The sequence below is a fragment of the Malaclemys terrapin genome, chromosome 2 (genome assembly GCF_027887155.1).
Source record: "Malaclemys terrapin pileata isolate rMalTer1 chromosome 2, rMalTer1.hap1, whole genome shotgun sequence".
Classification (NCBI taxonomy): Eukaryota; Metazoa; Chordata; order Testudines; family Emydidae; genus Malaclemys; species Malaclemys terrapin.
Window position 1 is genome coordinate 225,156,500 of NC_071506.1, and position 18,709 is coordinate 225,175,208.

The following is an 18,709-nucleotide window of genomic DNA, read 5'->3' on the forward strand; positions in this document are numbered from 1 at the left end:
GGACAACTTTTCCGGACTGCAAGACATTCCCAGCTAAGGTAAAAACAAGATATATCCCTGCCTCAAGGGCATGGTCCTTTTGATAAACCATCACTTTTTTGACCAGAAAGTAGGGAAGACTTGCTTCTTATCAGGTCTTTACACCTCTTCACAGCTAAATGTCGGCCAACGCCAGATTTGCCGTGTCGTAACTGTGTCCTGCAGTGTAATGCAGTCTGGGGTTGCCTTCCTCCATTATATATACTGCACATCACTCTTCCAGTGCTGTCAGGGAAAGGGTGGATAAGGAGTGTGTGTTCAGGAAGTAGCTTTGCAGTACTCTTCCTATTGCAACATGTGGAGAGGAAACAGGGGCCTGATTTCCTGACCCATACAGGAAAGCAGGAACAGGTTGCAGTAAAATGTTTTGGTTTCCTTTTCTTGGAAAGGAAATGAGGACTGGGTCATCAGATTTGCTGGCATTGTGATCTACTAAAAATCACGCATAAAACAACACGACTCAATGAAACCTAAGCGTTAACAGTCATTTAGACATGCCAATAATTATAATACTGGATAGGTCAATCCAATTATAAAGTGAGCAACAGATGTTTGTTATTCTCATAAATATTTCAGCTGAAAGAAATTTTACTTTGATAACATCCTCTAGTGTAACCAAAATATTAGCACTTTAGTTTATGAACACAGCACTCCCCATTTTTATGAGAATAGTTCTATAAATTTAACTAGGGTTCATACAATATCCTTGAAATAAAGCACCATAATAATTCTCCCCAGACATGAAATTCATTTCAAGTAATAGTTTCAACACTTGAGCATAGCACTGACCTCTGTTCTTCCCTAAACAATTAAATACATGACACAAGAAGTTTGTTTGCCATGTAGGGCAGTGAGTTGACAAGGGTATTTCTGTCTTTCCAGGCATCACATCATATGAACTTCTAACTTATTCAAAAATGTCTGATGTTTTTCCAACAAATAATACACACAGAATACGGTACCTAAATCTCAAGCAGTCCAAGAAAAACGATACTTTCCTTACCATCAGTAACTCATCTTCTGCACTTAACTAATTTTTCCTCTAATTATCTGTTAGAGTGAGTAGGTATAGATTATGGAGAGATGCTAAACTTCCATTATGAACTCAGCTTGGGCACAGTTGCTTCTTAACTTTTCCAGAACTAAACCATTCAATCTGTAATTGAAGCTAAGGGATCTTCTGTCAGACTAGAATTTTTCTAGTAAATTTGAAGCAACTCAGATAAAGAATTTTGGAAATATGAGGGCAAAAAATTGAAAATCTCTTATCTTGAAAGCTTTTCTAGCATTTTTGTCTCATCTTAACTCCCAAGCAGTTTGTCTACAAACTCAAAATTTGTATAATCTGCTGGTTTTGATGAAGACTGGTGCCTTTAACTAGTTTTGCATTATTGATAGAGTGATTTAATGTTCAAAACCAGTTTTCACATCCATTATTGGTTTCATAAACTTAATAAACTGTGTGTTGCCGTGGAGTATTAGGGACTGAGAGAAGTGACAGAGTGAGAATTCATGCTCTGCCACTGAGATGCTGGATTGAAGAGAGGGGGCTGAAAGGACAGAGCTGTGGTGGGAGAAATGCTGGGGAGGGGAAATATATAGAAAATAAACTGGACTCATCTAGTGGTTGACCCCTGGCTCCCCAAATAAATCCGGTAAAATTATTTTACCATGCTTCTTTTTTATCTTATAATTCTCTTTCCCTGATGTGGATAGCAAGAGTGAGAGAAAGGGCCCAGGAAGAAGGAAGCTATGTGCATTCTTGTACATTCTGCAGGAACATCAGAGCAACTGACAACCAGATGGTTTGTGTCCTCAAACAACACACACTATCACATCAGAGAGTCTGAAAAGTGAGAAGGAAATTAACTGGATAACCATATCTTACTCTTGTTAAGACAAATTTACACTACTGTGCTATTTATTCTGAACATCCCCTGTCTTTACATCACTAGAGCTCACTACAATACACATGCTATTTCTAAAGATCATAAACAGTGATCCCAAAAAGGGCAGAATTTTTGCATCTCTTCACCAAAAAAAACCACATTCCGGACAGTAGCATGGGACAATGCCCCAAAAGTTGATGGTGCTGTCATGCTATGAGATGTAGCCTAGACATACGTAGTAGTAGTTTTCTCTGGTGCTGTGACCTCTTAAGAGCCAGAATAAAGTAACTTATACACCAGAGTTGCAGGCTGCCTGAGGATCACACCTATATGTCACAGTCCTTTATGTACAAAGCCAAGGCACTATAAATGAGAAAAAATGCTGGAGTTCCTTCTTCCCACCGGGAAACTAGCCAGATAAAGTGGGATTAGTAGATTTAAGATACACAACTGCAGGCTCTGCTAACTTCTTAAAGATTTAATCAACCCCCCACCCCCTTTACATCATGATGAAAAATGTCTGTCTTATGTAGAGTGGGAGGTCAGTGGAGATGAGGGCAGTGTTAAATTTATTTTAATGACCTGATGTGTGCATTTCTATACTTCTAATGTTAATGTTTTAAAAAGGTATAATCTTACTCTGAATTTCCAGGCTTTCTAACCTTTCTCTTTGAGACTACTATGTTGGGCTCATAAAGCTTTTTTTCCTTAAGTATCTAGTTATTTATAACCCTAAATCCAGTTTAACAAGTTTAAGGTTGTGTGTGTGTGTTTGCATAGTGTGTGTGTAATATATTTGCCCAATTTTTGCCCATGGCAACCCACCTTTTATTTCTTCAATCCCAGACATAAGGCATGAGTAGCTCTTCTCTAGTTTATTTGAAGGCAGATCAGAGGTTTGAACCCATCCATAATCAGTAAAATCTGTGTTGCTGATTTGTTATTGTAGAATGCATTTACAACAATAACTTTTTCATAGTTTTTTTTTCTTGATACCTCTCATATTTTTGGTACTATGAGCATTAAGACAAAATGAGTAATAAATTGCCAGTAGCTTACAGCATTCAGATAATCCCCAGGTTAATCACAACAACTACCATATCTAAAAGATCCCAGAATCTATCTCGAACCCAAACTACTCAAACTCAAACTTGCAATGTATCCTGAAGGCTAGCACACTTAGCTCCTGGACCAGCAAGGTCCATCCATCAAATATGTCCTAACACCGAGGACAGGTAACATTAATGGCCACAGATGATCACAGCTACTTAATGAGGACACTGTGGGAGGGGGGAAGTCTCTAAAATGGCCAGGACCCACAGCATTAAACTAAGCGTTAATTTGAACTTGGAAGCAAAAAAGGAAATCTTTGTAGCAGGACAATATGTTAGACATCTAAGTATGATGCTCTTAGCATATCTAATACCACTGAGAAAGTGGGCTGCAATGAATCCCCTGGGTAGTCTTCAAGGAAAGCTCCAAGTAGAGAGCATTACTGTAGTCCAATCTAGACATGAGAGGGGCATGGATAACAGTGGTCAGGTGCAGACCTGAGAGAATATATTGCAAATCTAGCCAATGGCAAGTGGTGGCGGGAGGGAACCAAAACCACAACACTTTTGCTTACTGCTGCTATCTGGGGAAATAGAGATCCAAAATAACCCCTGATTGTGGACATCCTTGACAAAGTATACTTCATTAGCAAGAGCAAATACATCTTCAAGCAATTTCTCCAGCAGCTTCCCCTACCCACTAGCACTACCACCTCCTTGTCTGACATGAGCTTCAGCCATCTAGCCTTCATTTAGGCCTTATCTCTGTCTGAAATCAGGGAAGTAGGGAGGCTGCGCTATCTGGATCTGTTGAAGAGTTAGTTCTCATCAGCAGATAAGACAAAAAATGTCTCTGTTCTCCATCAGCCCCTCTCACACCCTGGAAAAATAGGTATGACAATGAAACTTTGAGAAACCCTTCACAAGGGAGTTTTGAAAACTGTTGGGCGGTTGCTTATTAAACAATTGTCCTGCAATGTGAACTGCCTCACTTTGTATTTCCCCACCACAATCATCCACCCATACCAAATGCAGCTCAGCCACTCCTTATGATCAATAGTATCAAAGGCAGCTGATAGATACAAAATGTACACCTGATGCTGCATCCCTTGTTCATATGAGTAAAGGCTACAGGGTCAGGCCTTCTGTATAAGATAGATGCTCTCTTTATTTTAGCAATATTTATAGACGGGGTATATAGCATTTTTAAGGAATTAGATATTTCATCTTTAAGGTACAGTAAAATGGTGACAATACTGGTTTCATAACTGAGATGTGAGAAAATGTGAGAGCATATCAGTAACCCATGAATGTAACGTTACTGAGATCAGAAACATATTAACCCCCCACTCCCGCCCATTGGTACATATGCTCCTGATGTCAAATCACTGATCTGTTTTCATGTCTTTAAAGTGTTTAAAAAGTGGGAAAAGAGAGTCAGCATCATTTCCTTACTATCTCTCTGCCAAATTCTTTTTCACCAGGGTCGCCTGGCTTTCTTTTATCCACTTCTCCAAATAAAGGCAAAAGGCACAAGGTGGTCCTCTTTCATTTCTGAAATCAGGCCAGAGCTCAGAACGTAGCATAAGTCTGTAAACTAGGGGCTGAGCAATAAACGTTTTGATCTGTATTTTAGAAGGCAATGTGAGTTTGTTACAACATCCCTCGCTGCACCTTTCTGGGTAAACAATACTAGCTCCATCTTTTAATGAAGCCAGCTTTGCTTGAAACATATTGCTTCTAAGGCTATGTCTCCATACTTAACATTATACAAGTGTGACTATGCACATACTTAATCAGACACACTTGTGGTCATAGAGGAGAAAGGAGATTCCAGTTGTTAATTTTTCACGTCCAGATTTCCCATCTGGAATTTACACACTACTATGCTTGGGAGAATAAAGTAACTTAACAAATGTACATTGCCTTTTTTTTTTTATTTATAATTTTTCATCTCCCTGGCCTACCAATTACTGTCTGAACCGCAAGGCTCGCTGGGGTAAACAGCTCTCTTCTTATGTAGATTTCACATATGAGAGCACAGAGCCATGGTTGGTCTTTGGGTAACATCATCGAGTAGCGATTAGCTTATTTTAAAATGCATCTTTTCCAGTGTTGCCAAGTCATTAGTTCAGTTGCATTTACACTCCAAGGCTTAATGAAATACTCATGATGCTCATCGAGGGAGAGATGTATCTGACTCGCTGTGGGATCTCTTCTCCTGTCGATGTGCCCCATGTAACTCCCATTAATGTTAATAGGAATTCCACCAGGCTCCTCAATGGGAAGAAGAAACCCCAGAGGGATAAGTGTCATGTGTGAGAAATCATAATTCACATTTGTGTAACTCTGAAGAACTAAAAGTTTTATTTGGTATATTAAAAAAAGACAATTGCAACAAACCTCTTCAGCCAGAGCTTCAGTTTGCTTTAATAAAAATTGTACTGGGCGTTATGTTCAATCGCGTAGCTGAAATCATTACAATATTAAAATATGGTAGCAGAGATACAATGTTCATTTTATCATCTTACACTATTTATTTAAAAATTTAAATTTATTCAGTGAGTTTTAGATTCAGTGAATAATAAACTGACAGACAAGCTTGTTAGGGCCAAAACTTAGTCCTTGCAATTCAATCTCCTCCAGAGGCCATACTGTCTAAACATCTACACTGAAAAAATAAACCACTTTATTATGAAGATTTTTTTTAAATTGTATCTGTATTTTGGTGCGATCATAGCAGAATCTGTGTGCTGCTAGCCTGAGTGCCCTCTAGTGCTTTGTAATAGAAGTTAACCAATAAGCACTGCTTTAGGTAAAGGATAAATAATAAATGGCAATGCAGAGCAGTTTTAATTTATGTCAGAGTTGTGCAAATTCCTGCTTATGTCAGTAATGACATCTGAAAGTGCTAGCCCACAGACTGAAGTAAATAAATAGAAAGCAGCTCTTCTTGCTGCTATAGTAAACCGTGGAACTAAAATCAAAATGTTTGCAAAATAGAGAACGCCAACATCAACGGAAAAATACTCTTAGAAAATAGTGTGGCAGTTTCTCCTGTTTGTTACCTGATATTTTAGGGGAATGTTTTTTCTTGTAATAAACGTAACCAATCATGATTAAATTGTGATCTATAAATAATAGTCTAGAGTGCTAATGATATGCAAATGTGACTGGTACATGTTGGAATAACCAGCAAGCCTGCAGTGCAAGGATCATATAACAAAACTAAGATGAGAGCCTTGATTCAGCCAGTTCAGTGATATTTATGTTATCAGAAGTAGAAGATAGTTTTCCAGTGTTGTAAATTGTTAGTACATATTCTGTCTGGTTAGTGTATACACACTGTAACTGGTCATCTTATTCGCATTGCTTACATTCTTTGTGAGTTAACTCATCAAACTCCATTTTCACTGAATTAAAAACAGGAAATCGTTTTTAGTGTAACAGAAGTGTCCAGTGTATTTAACCATGTTTAAGTTCTATGTTCCAATAGATGTACTCTGTATGGTAAGCATATGACAAAGCATTTATTACTCTGTTATTGCAGTATTAGGGAGCAAAGAGTGCTAAATAATCAATCAGTTAATGGTCTGTATGGCAGTTTGAACACAGCACATCCATTGTGCTTATGCTGATAGAAGGATGAGCTTATGACTTTAGTGTATGTTGCATGTTTAGCCAGAGCTTAATGTCCTACGCTGGAGCTGACCCAAAATATTTTAGAAATGCTGCTTCAGCAAACAGTTTCAAAGTTGCTACAATATTTCAGCAGTAACAACCAAAGATTGTATGAAAGACTCTCAGAAAAGGGAAAATCTTGTTGAAAAGAAAAAGATGTGCACCATAAAAGGTTTACCATTGGCCTTTTCTCACAGATTTTATTAATTATACTCTAGCATTGTATCCTTTTCAAGTTAAAATGCAAACATGGCTTGCTAGAAATATAGTAGTAAAGAAGAGTTAGGTGCTGTAAGACGCAGCTGCTAAATGCTTTGAGAACCTGTAGCTGCATGTTTTGGATGACAACAGTTACCAAATGTAGGGTTCACATGTTAAACTGGTTTTCCACTTGCTTTTTTTGTGGGCGTGTGGTGAGGATTTCTACAATGAAAATTGAGAAATGTGTTCTAGCCCATCTTTGTTTGGTGTGTGAAGATTTAATTACTACCTTTGATGATAAAAGATCACAAATGCTGGAAGGTTTAATGTATGCTTTTTTTTTTCTTTCCCCAGGGGATAAAAATACCAATTATGCTAATTTCTACCAAGGTCTGTGGGACTGCACAGGAGATGTTTCTGATGAGTTGTCATTTAAACGTGGCGATGTTATCTACATTCTCAGCAAGGTACAGTGTGCTACTGAGAGTAAATTGGTGTAAGAAAAGAGTCATATATTCCTACAATAATACGGGGGAGGGGGGAGGGACTGGCACTCCCTTTAGACCCTTTGTTAGCAATCAGACATTCACAGTAATGAATTATTTTGTCAAATGAAATATAATCACATTTAAAACATAACCATGTAACAGGAATCAACTTAAAAGTATGTTTATCTGTTCGTTTAATCTTGGCTGACATCCCCTAGCTAATTTAATGGAAGACAATGTGCTTACTCTAGGTAAAAGTTAACCTTGTAGGGTAAACTATATTATGTTGTGTGTTATGGTTTTTACTTCCTCTTCCTTTATATTCTTGTGTGTCCTGATTCTGGTTTTCTGGGCATCTTGCTACCGGAAACAGTTTGTTTTTAGAACTAGGCTTTCATCTTTTTGTATACACTGCAGCTGTTCTGATGATTTAGGCTTTGTGTATGTTTGTTCTGACAGATTCAGGCGATTTTTAATTCACCACTTTTTCCTGTTTGCTTAAAAAAACCCACAGAGGTAAAGGCAGGTTTTCTGTTCCAATATAATGTCATGCATTAAGCTCGCAGTCATGTTTTATTATAAGGTAGGTTAATTTGCCTACCTTTCTCAAATAATAATGGGACAAAATCCTTTCCTTGTATGCTCTTACACAAAACCCATTGAAGTTTACATATGAGTGCATCTGAGAGTAAAACATTTTTTTCTTCTCCTCCTGTATAAAAATCCTCAGTTTCCACAGTAAATAAGCTGAAAATTTTTTTTGTAGCAGCACTTTTCAGTTACGTTCCTTCACCCACGATTGCCATTTAGTACAATGCTGAAGGCATTCAGGCTCATTTAAACCCTTTCTGTACTTGCACATGGAAATCATAAGTAACCCCATGAAAACTGCAGTACTCTTTCTGTTAGTTTGAAACTTTCAGTTTCCTCACTATTGCTTTAAATCTTCCTTGATTAATTTAACGGCAGTGTTTTTGGATAATAAATGTATGGCTTCTGTTTAAATAACTTTAAGATTTACAGTTGGAAAGATAGTCATATATCAAAATATAGACGATGTATTGCTAATGATGATGTGACCATGTGCTTCTTTTGAGGTATTTCATTGTCACTTAAGCTAATAACTGAATTACATTACTAGAGGTAGGATAAGGCTTTTTGGTGGGGCAGGCTTCCATTCAGTAGTGAAGATCAGTACTCCTTAACAAACATGGAAAACGATAAGCAAACAATTCCATTGTACACATCAGCCTCCTTTTACTATTGACTAATGCCACAAGGGGCTAAAATTAAATCTTAACCTCCCAACCTGACAATTAACAACTATTTACCCCTCTCCTACAGATAGTCTGAAAGAATTCACTTTAAAAATGAGAACAGAGGGGGAGAAACAGTAGCTTAATCCATCCAATCCCTATCAACCCTCTCCAGGTTGTGCCTTGATTAATGCATATTCAGTTCTTGAACTGGTCTGCTAATTTCTCCAGATGTGTAGAAGCTTTCTGGTGAGGGGTGATTTCTATGCCAAAACAGAGTCCGCAGAATTCAGTCTCGTTTCACTTAGGGACTGCTTACAGCTTTTTCAGAAAATGAGTTTTGGTCATTACTGTCAGCTCTGAATTTAGGCTCCTTGGAGGTGAAATGCCAGGGAATTATCCATCTAGCCTTCCACTTTATTCAATTTCAAGGTCTGTCTGAGCATTACTAACCAGACAAAGGGTTTGTTAAGAATCAAACAAGGTAAAAAGTAATCTAGAGCACCCTAAAATTGGTGTAGACTTTTCTGCAACAAATATTCCTTAATCTAGTAGAGTAATACTTGGGTTTTGTGGCAGTGGTATGAATCTTGGGCAATTTTTTAATTTTTTTACACCATCTAGTGGTTAAAAATGAGAGATGCAGTTGCTGACAGTAGGTAATGTGTGTAGATCCAAAATGGTGTCATAAATTCAACTCCAGCTTGATCCTAGCTATGGCTTATTACTTTCCTATCATATGTCAGCTAGGTTTTAACATTAATCATGAAGCAATCATGTTTTGCTGATAAGGAATTAAATGCAAGTGTTATATGTTGTGGGAAGAATGCAATATTAAGAAAAACGTAGGGTATTTGTGTAAGCACAGAATATTTGTTTTATTGAGAAATTTAAATCTCATGAACTTGACAAAATATGTATTTGTAGCTTCCACCAATACGACTTTTGCATCTTTTGCCAAAAAATTTTTGTTTTCACATACTTTCTACAGTGCCTTATAGAAGGCTGAACAAGACTTTTTTTCTCTCAATTCAGTATTAATGTAATTTTGTTCTGACTTAGAAAATTGTAGCATTTTTACATGTTAAAGAGACAAAGAAAATAAGATGACAATACATAACAGCTGAGGTGATTCTAGTTTAAGTGTACCTAAGGAAAATAATCATGGTTTCAGTGACACAACATTGATTATTTGTTGTTTATTTGCTAATGTAGCTAAATACTACAAAAGGCCAAATCCTGCTTGATGTACTCATGAGTAGTCCTGTTGAAATCAACGGGGCCCACTACAACCTTGATCCTGCAAACACACGTTAGCTGTAATGTTCCTGAACAAAAGTAGATTTCTCTCTTTTTCACATTAAGCCCTGAAATCTGGCTGAGCTACCTTCCAAGTCCGGGCATTTTTGCACCCAAGTAATAATGCATCTACCTGTTCTTAGCATATAAGGAGAACATGTCGTTTTTTGCTGCAAACTTTTACTGTTAAGTATTTCTTTCAAATGTTGAGAGTTTTTAAATAACAGAATTTAACAAATGCTTCATAACACATATTGATAGGTAATCATTTAGCTTAAAAGATTACCTTTAGTTGATTACAGTGAATCCGTCCAGATACACGCTCATGCTGGTATCATGTTAAAATTTATATTAGTTCTCGTGTGTGTTTGTGTGTGTGTGGTTTTTGTCATATTTATCCTGTTTTACTCAACCTTCAGAAATTTGTACTTCCTTCCCTCCCACCCCACAAATAAGTGATACATTTACAGCCAGAGCTTCACAGGGATTTTTTTTTTCAATGAAAATTGGCTCATGTAAAAAGGAAAATATTACATTAGAAATGCAATACTTTTGTGGCCCAAGTCTGCAAGATACTGAATGTCCTCAACTTCCATTCAGTTGTGGGTTCTCATTTGGTTTCAGATTTCTATGATCGATGGGAAAGCAAACTATGATGGGTCAGTTCTTTTAAATACTATACCATAAATCTTATTTTGTGTATAAAAATTGGTTTAAAATATAAAGCTAAGCATGGGTGATTGAATAGCTATATTTTTTTAAGTTGGGTATGCCTTGGATTCAGAATGTGTACACAGTTAACCTATTTGTGGCAGTTGTATGATTTTCTAGCGAGAATGTTTCATACTGGAAAGCTTCATAATTTCATCAGCCAGATGCAAATGATTATGATGCTGTGCTGAGTGCATTAGCAGACCCCTGCGTCCTTCTAGTTGTCCATTACCATAGAACAGTATACTGGATTCATGCACTGTGTAAGTCTTTGACCTTTAACCTCTTTTCATACTGACCAGATTTATACATTTGTATTTTTAAAAGCAACAAATAACATTAGCTAGAAAGACAAGTGTCATATCTCAGCCAGTATTGCTGAAATTATACCCATTTCCTGTTGTTAATTCAGTGCATGCCAGTGCAACATGATGCTACTCATGTAAGTATTTATTGTCCATAGGAATTACATCCACCAGTTAACCCTTTGCTTTAAGGACACTGGAACTTTTGCTGAGTGTAGAGCAAGAATTCAGTATTCAGATTTCTGTACATTGTGTTTAATATCTGTAAATGCATAATGGTGGGTCTTTTAACAAAACTAAACAAAAATAATCACCGCAGGGTGCACCTCTGAACCTATATTTTTGTTTAATCAAAATACAAAGAAACATGTTAGTCTTATGAGCTCAGATCACTAACTATGAAAATATAAATACAGCACAATAGTGGAACTGTTGCCTGACAAGTACCAAGTATTGGGAGAATACACTTTTTAATAGTTACACAGAAGACACTATGTATATGGTGGTAAAATATGGAGTATTTTTGTTAGACCATTACCTAATCATAATGAAAGCTGTATTTGTTGAAAAGTTAGTTCCTTGTGATCATACTACAATGTAAATTATCCCTTTTCCATTTGTTTAGGTGTATGTCTTGTACAAAAAAGGAAACCTGCTGTATAATGGTTAAAAAATAAGATAAGGGTAAGGACCTGGAAGTGTGGGGTTATCTAATCCTGACCAGGTCAAAAGTGATTTTAGCTCTGTACACTTACCTTTATTAATAAGCACTTAACATTATCTATCTCACTAGGAAATATTTTTGACATTATGATTTGTGATGCATGTAAAACAGATTTTCACTTCTCCTAAAATGTTTTCAGATACCAATTTTGAATCTTAAACTCAATTCTGTTCACTTTTATTTGTACTGTAACTTTTAAATTGATTTATATTTCATTATGTTATGTCATTACCTAATAATGCTTCCATATAATAAATCTGAGGATTATATTCCTAAAAAAACCCTATTTTTTTCCTATCTTAAAACAACTCTGCTACCCGTGAAGAAGTCTCATTCAGTTATCTAAAGCATTTGTCGCTTTCTGCTTTTTAGAGAAAATGTCATTCAATGCCAAAAATGCTCTCCAGTCAATCACATATTGTTCAGCAATTACACCAAAGAAAGTTCTAAACTTTTCCAGATAGTCTGAATCTCCTGAGCAAATTAGAGGTGGTTTTAAATATTATCTTGCCAAAACTGGCTGCTAGGACGTTCTTAAAAAATGTTCTCCCTGCCTCCAACTCCTCTACAGTCTGCTAGTGGGGGCTACTCATTTAACCATAGCCTGATTAAAGATAAATTCTTCATTTCAATTTAAAGTTTAAAATCTGTAATTGTTAAGAAGTTAGTTTTATTAGTAGTATGGAAAAAAGAATCATTTGTCATCCACACATTCATTGTTGTTTTCCATGTATGGAAATAAAAGGATGATTTTCGGAAATCTTCACTTCAAAAGAGAAAACACACTACATGTATTCAGAGTAGCAGCCGTGTTAGTCTGTATCCGCAAAAAGAACAGGAGTACTTGTGGCACCTAAGGTGCCACAAGTACTCCTGTTCTTCTTTTTACATGTATTCATAGATTCTAGGGCGAGGAGGGACCACTGTGATCTTTCTAGTCTGACCTCCTTTGTAACACAGCCCAGAGAACTTCCCCAAAATAATTCCTAGAGCATCTCTTTTAGAAAAACATCCAATCTTGATTTAAAAATTGCTAGTGATGGAGAATCCACCATGATGCTTGGTAAATTGTTCCAATTGTTAATTAACCTAATTGTTAAAAATTGACACTTTATTTCCTTATTAAACAATACAGGTTCAGTCGAATGAGGTGCCAAATGCCCTCATCTCTTGTTGAAGTCTATACGAGTTGAGAGAGTACTAAGCATCTCTCAGGAGGCTCTCAGCTCTGTACACGATCTGGTCCTTAGAGACGGAGTGAGAGAGAACTTCCTGCAAAATGTTGCATTTCAAACTTCTCTTTTTATGGGAATGTTCTGTACACTAAAAAATAATTGGACAAAAATATACAGATAAATATGGAAGTGGCTAGCATGTTTCCACTGAATGCACTCTACCAAACTGCAATAATCTTTTAGGCCTGGATCTCTTAAAGTCTTAAGTAGATGCTTACCTTTACACATTGATGTTGGGGGTAGGGGGCAGTAGGCAGGGGCATCTGTACACAGCATATAAAATTAAGAGCATAGGCATTTGCAGGATCAGGATCTTTGTTTTGTTGTTACCTTTATACACTACATAGAGAATGAATGTGTATGCAAAAATAGTTTTAATTTTAAATTAGCAGCTTTCTTTCATTCTTTCTTTCAACCGGATGCAATCACTTTGTTGCTTAATCAACATCTGTAAAAAAACAAAAACCATCACCCACTGTGTATCAGAATGAACAACGAAAATATATCAGCAGTTTAGAAAACATTTAGCTGTTCCTTATGGTTACCTTCTTGTTTTATTTGGAAAGGATTTTTCCCTTCTCTTCCCCTCTCTCCCCCCTCCCCCTCCCCCAGTGTATACTATGTGCCTTGTGAAGCAATTCATTTTGCAGTTATTGAATTTCTTCTGAATGTTATTTTCATACAGTAAGCATCACAGCAACTCTGGATCTTGATAGCATTTCTACATAAGGAGAAAGAAGCTTTGTGTTAGTAATTACCTAACATTGTCAGGAGCTGACTGCAGGCCTCTTTCTAGTGATAACAGAATAACTACATAATATAGCTTTATAGCACATGATTAATAGAAAATAATTACACATCCTACAAAGGGACACAATATTTCTTATAAATTGACTAGAATGGTTTCCTGTAGATTAAAGGACTGTTCATTATTTTATCAGTCCTTCTGAAGTATAGTCACTTGCCTCTGTTAGCGTTGATGGTAGGAGCTGAATGCAGTGAGGGATACCAGATGGTAAGCTTTCTCAGACCTGAGGTCCTACTTGCTGCTTGCAGGATACCATGCTTTTCTTAACTTCTAAGAGTACATATTACTGGATTCTGTTTCTACTGCATTTTTAAACTATTCTCTAGTTCCCACAAATGTGGATTTTAGTCTTTATTTTATTCCACGCCTGTCTTATACAGCAATAACAGACATGGAACCTCAAGACAACACTGAATCAATTGCATTGCTTTGTCACTGTAAGTAATTTATCATTGATAACAATAGTAGAAACAATACATCAAATTAGATTTTGTATATGGGCGTGCAGGAAGGTGAGCTTTAGCAGTATTTAGAGCGAGATGTACGTATAGGGTGACCAGATGAGAGGCAGAAAATATCAAAACACCATGGAGAAGGGGGGCGGCAAAAGAAAGCCGAGTGCTGCCAGCGGAGCAAAAAAAAAAAAAAACTGCCGGCGGAGCGAAATATCTGGACAAATTGCGTCCCGACCACAGATCGGTTGGCACGCGGAACAAACAGTTAAAAATTGGGTCCAGATTTTATCGGGACGTATGGTCACCCTACGTACATACATTAACGAGTTTAAAAAGGAGACTTCTACGTAGTGATGATCTGAAACCTGAGGTTAAAATATTCTTGGTAACCAGAAACCTTTATTATATTTTTATTCCAACTTCTATGGACTGCAGATGGTTTAATTGGGATTCATGTTGCTCTAGAGGCTCATGCAAAGAATAGTAATGATAAAGTAAAAGCTTCTGTGTTGCAGTCTTGTCTATATGGTCTAATGGCTGCAATGAATCCATAAATTAGCTTGCTAGACTGTTACATCACCATCCATTTCATCTTCTCACTTAGCTTCACACAAGAGCATTAAATGGCATATTACTAAATAGCAAGAAATGGAAAGTTTTCAAAAAGCAACATGTTTGTAATTTAAATTGAGCCATCGGAATAGCTTTTTAAAAGTTCATGTGGTATCAAAGTTCACACAATGTCTTTAAGTGAAACATTTTCAAGCAATAATTTAATCCACAACCTTTTTCTGTGCCATTTGTTATAAGTGGTTTAATGACCACTTAACTAAGCCTCTTCCCTGATCTCATGTATTGTTTGTTTTTGGTGATGTCTAGTAAAACTTGCTTAATCAATCTTTCTTGGGCTCACTTCATGAGTTACACGTAACAGCTTAAAGTATGTTGTTGCTTTTTCATTAGAAAGATTTATGGGTGAAATTCCTTTAGCATAGGTGAGTGCTGGCATCTTGAGCAATTACCAGTTTTCAGTCTAGAGATAGTTTGTATACTTAAGCAGCATAGTGTGATACTTTATATATATATATAAATAAAATCACACTATGCTGCTTACTATAATTTTGTGTGTGTGTATATGTGTATATGTGTATATGTGTATATATATATATATATATATATATATATATATATATATATATATATATATATATATATATATATATATAAAAAATTATAAAATGTATTAAACAAACAAGCTGAGCTGGAACATTTGTGCCCTTGGTGTGAGAACACTTGCTTAACCTTTAAGGGTTTTGACTGTAATGTGTGCTTCACAACAATTCCTCCAATTCTTCCTAAAATGCAGCCGGGGATAATTCTCTGACTGGCAGCCTCATTCAGTTTGCCCTAGGATTTTATAGACCAGGTAGCTCCCCACAATCCCTTACCGCAGAGTGGAAAAGGAGATGGAATTCCTTTCCTAGTTTCTCCCACTCATGTGTTCCTCAACTTAAACAAATGGGTTGTCTGTATTGGATTATTTTAACCGCATATTCATTTTAATATTCTATGTATCAGAGGATAGGACTTCCAAATGACCAGTATTCCATTTATCTTGGAGGAGAGGAGAAGGGAATCTCTTTAATCTGGGAATAGGATCTACCTGCACACACAACCCCAAAAAATAATAATACATAAATAAAAGGGATTATTAAGGCGTAGGGAGAGTGGGGTGATTGGTCATCTTTGGGGCCCTGTCCTGTTAGCCACAATGAGAGTTGAGAGCCCCAAGCACCTTACAGGACCTTTAGAGAACTCCAGAATAGGCCGTGTACATTAGCCACAAGTCGATATAATTGAAGTTCTAATAAAAATCCTTTAACCCTTAAACTTCAGGCCTCCACTTGGCTGCTATGTCATAAATAGCTTTAGCAACAGGCAAAATAGTGGCTCATGGTATCTCAATAGAACCATCAATTCAGAAATCCTACAGCCTTTCTTTTCAAAAGAGCAGTATGGCAGGAAGCAAATGTGGCTGCTTATATATATATCTGTGTATTTTACATTTTCCATGTTTGTTCCACAGTAATTATCTTACTAATCAATCCATTTTGAACAGGGTCTCTGTTTTAATAATGCCTCATGTGTAACTGTGTGTGCATGCGCGCGCACGCCTGCAATTTCAGCAGTTACAATTTATTGAACTCTTGTTAAAATTTATCTTAAAATATTTACCTCATAGCAAAAAAATTAAATTTGGATCCCACAATACTCTTACTTGGTATTGCTTTTTGGAAAATATTCTTTCTTTAAACTATTATAATTCATTTTGTTTCATATTTATCTCAATAAGCCTAAACAAATTTCAAACAAAAATACATTAGTCATCTGTCAGACATATGAGAGCTGTGGTAGGATTTTCTGCAAAGTTAAAGCAATGGTATACTTTGTCCATAAAAAGAGAATATGCATTAGATGTATGGTGGCCTTCCTTTCATATTTGAGCAAAACATTATTTTAAATAATTGGATTGCAAGTTCCTTTAAGTTTAGTCTTGTGGTACTGAAAGAATTCCAGTCAATTTTCATACTTCAATATTCCACTGTTAGATATTCGTGACAAACAACTGGATTTTATATAGGTTTTGGGGTGAAGAGCATTGGAGAAAGGGGAGATCAAATGTGGTTTTTATCTGTTGTACAGAAACATTGATAATTTTTTCAAAACCCTAATAAATATGCTGGTCCTTTTAAAATGTATGTATTTCTTTGCCTAACCATGCATTTTGAATGCCTCAAACAAAAGTATCTAATGTTTTTAACTTTCATTTCAAGCTCTTATAACTGTATATAAGAGGAAACATCCATAAGGAGTTTCATACAAACTCTATTGCATTTATATCAGACTAAAGGTTAATATTGCATATTGTTTTCAATTAGGACTACGATAGATTTGGCTGGTGGGTAGGAGAAATGAAGGGAACCATTGGCTTGGTGCCTAGAGCCTACATAATAGAGATGTATGATATTTGAGAGGCCTGGGTAAGTACATTTTAATCCAATCTTCTGTAATGGTTTATATGTTCCCTTGTTCTCTGTTTCATAAGTATTTCTTTCCTGAAACCTTTGCTGGAGTTCTGTTGACAAATATATTTTGCCACAATCTTTATATTAAAGTTCAATTAAAGAAGCTCTGCTGGGTTTGTATATGAAATAAAAAATAACTATTGTGTTCAGAGTAAGATGTATTCCATAACTAGCTTCCTTTTCTTTGTCCTTTCATAGAATCAAGTTTGCAAGCTTTTTAGTTAGGTTGGTTGCTTAATTGTGTGTGTGTGTGTGTGTGTGTGTGTGTGCAGTTAGAAATATATGGAAACTATAGATATTTGGGGTTTGTTGGCTTTTTGGCTAACCATGTACTATAAATGTCATTCTTCCTAATCAGGAGAATTCTGCAATTACAATCAAGAGTGATGTACAACTGCACCTTCCAGACCTGGTTTCCAAAATGCAAAGATTCTACTGTGTGAACTTGGTTGTTTGATGGGTGTAGTCAGACCACCACACCAAATATATTAAACATAAAACATTTTTTAATTTTTCTTCATTTCTGTACTACTTTATCATTAATCTTTTTGGGAAAAGTGCTTTGTTCAATCCTTTGTTATATAAAGTACTGTGACACTCAACAGAAGATGTTAGTTAACATGTGATGCACAAGCAGCAAAGCTGTACCTGTTGCTATTTTGCTGAAACATTAAGTGCACTTTGTAGTAATAGATATGTTCTGTTTAAATGGAATCAGATAATTTTTTTCTATGTAAATTTTAAAAATTTAGCAACACCTTGACAGTAGCAAATCATCATTCTCCTCATGTGGATTTTAATAGCATTAGCCTTTTGATAAATTCACTTCAATGGGACTGCAATGTATAATTCCATAGAAAAACTAGGTAAATTCCTGTGCAATAATGCAAGTTTTAAAACTAACATGCTTCTAAAGAAACGTTTTACATTTCTGCATGATTTATTTCTTCATATAATTTTAGTATTTTTTATGTAGAATAAAATGTTATAGTCACAAAATAATATATAAGACCAGATCCTCAATTGTACATCAGCTCCATTAAAGTCAGTAGAACTCATTGATTTACACCATGTTATCTTTATTGGCAGACTTGCATCAGGAGAAATGTGGTCATGAGAATAAAACAGATATAGAATTGAAAATGATTATATTCTGGGTTGACAATACATGTTGTATTTAAAAAAAAAACATTTGTGGATGATTCTTTGTCAGTGAAAAAGTCTATATACCTGTTGTGATATTGTTGAAGTATGGATGTTGTCATTAGGTCAATTCTGCAAACCTTACTCATGTAAATGATCCTTGCTTGCATAAGTAGTGCCACAGAAGTCTATGCAACAGCTTATGTGAATGCAGGTTATTTGCAGTCTTGACAGTATCAAATCCAGAATCTGAAGTTATTCAGTTAAAACACACACACATCAGAGTCAATACTTAAAATCCCCTTGTTCTACTTAAGTGTTGTGTATTCTAGTATGT

The 18,709-nt window shown here is 36.0% G+C and overlaps 1 protein-coding gene across 2 annotated transcripts in view; it reads left to right on the forward strand.

The window, feature by feature from the left end:
- Nucleotides 1–17,739, forward strand: part of SKAP2 (src kinase associated phosphoprotein 2) — a 150,761-nt gene extending 133,022 nt beyond the window's left edge. For both annotated transcript variants that reach the window (XM_054020109.1, XM_054020110.1), the window contains 3 exons: nt 7,217–7,329; nt 17,083–17,184; nt 17,588–17,739. In XM_054020109.1, coding sequence (XP_053876084.1) covers nt 7,217–7,329; nt 17,083–17,175 — 206 coding nt within the window. In that variant the 3' untranslated portion in view covers nt 17,176–17,184; nt 17,588–17,739. The remainder of the gene's footprint in view (nt 1–7,216; nt 7,330–17,082; nt 17,185–17,587) is intronic.
- The last annotated feature ends 970 nt before the right edge of the window (nt 17,740–18,709 follow it).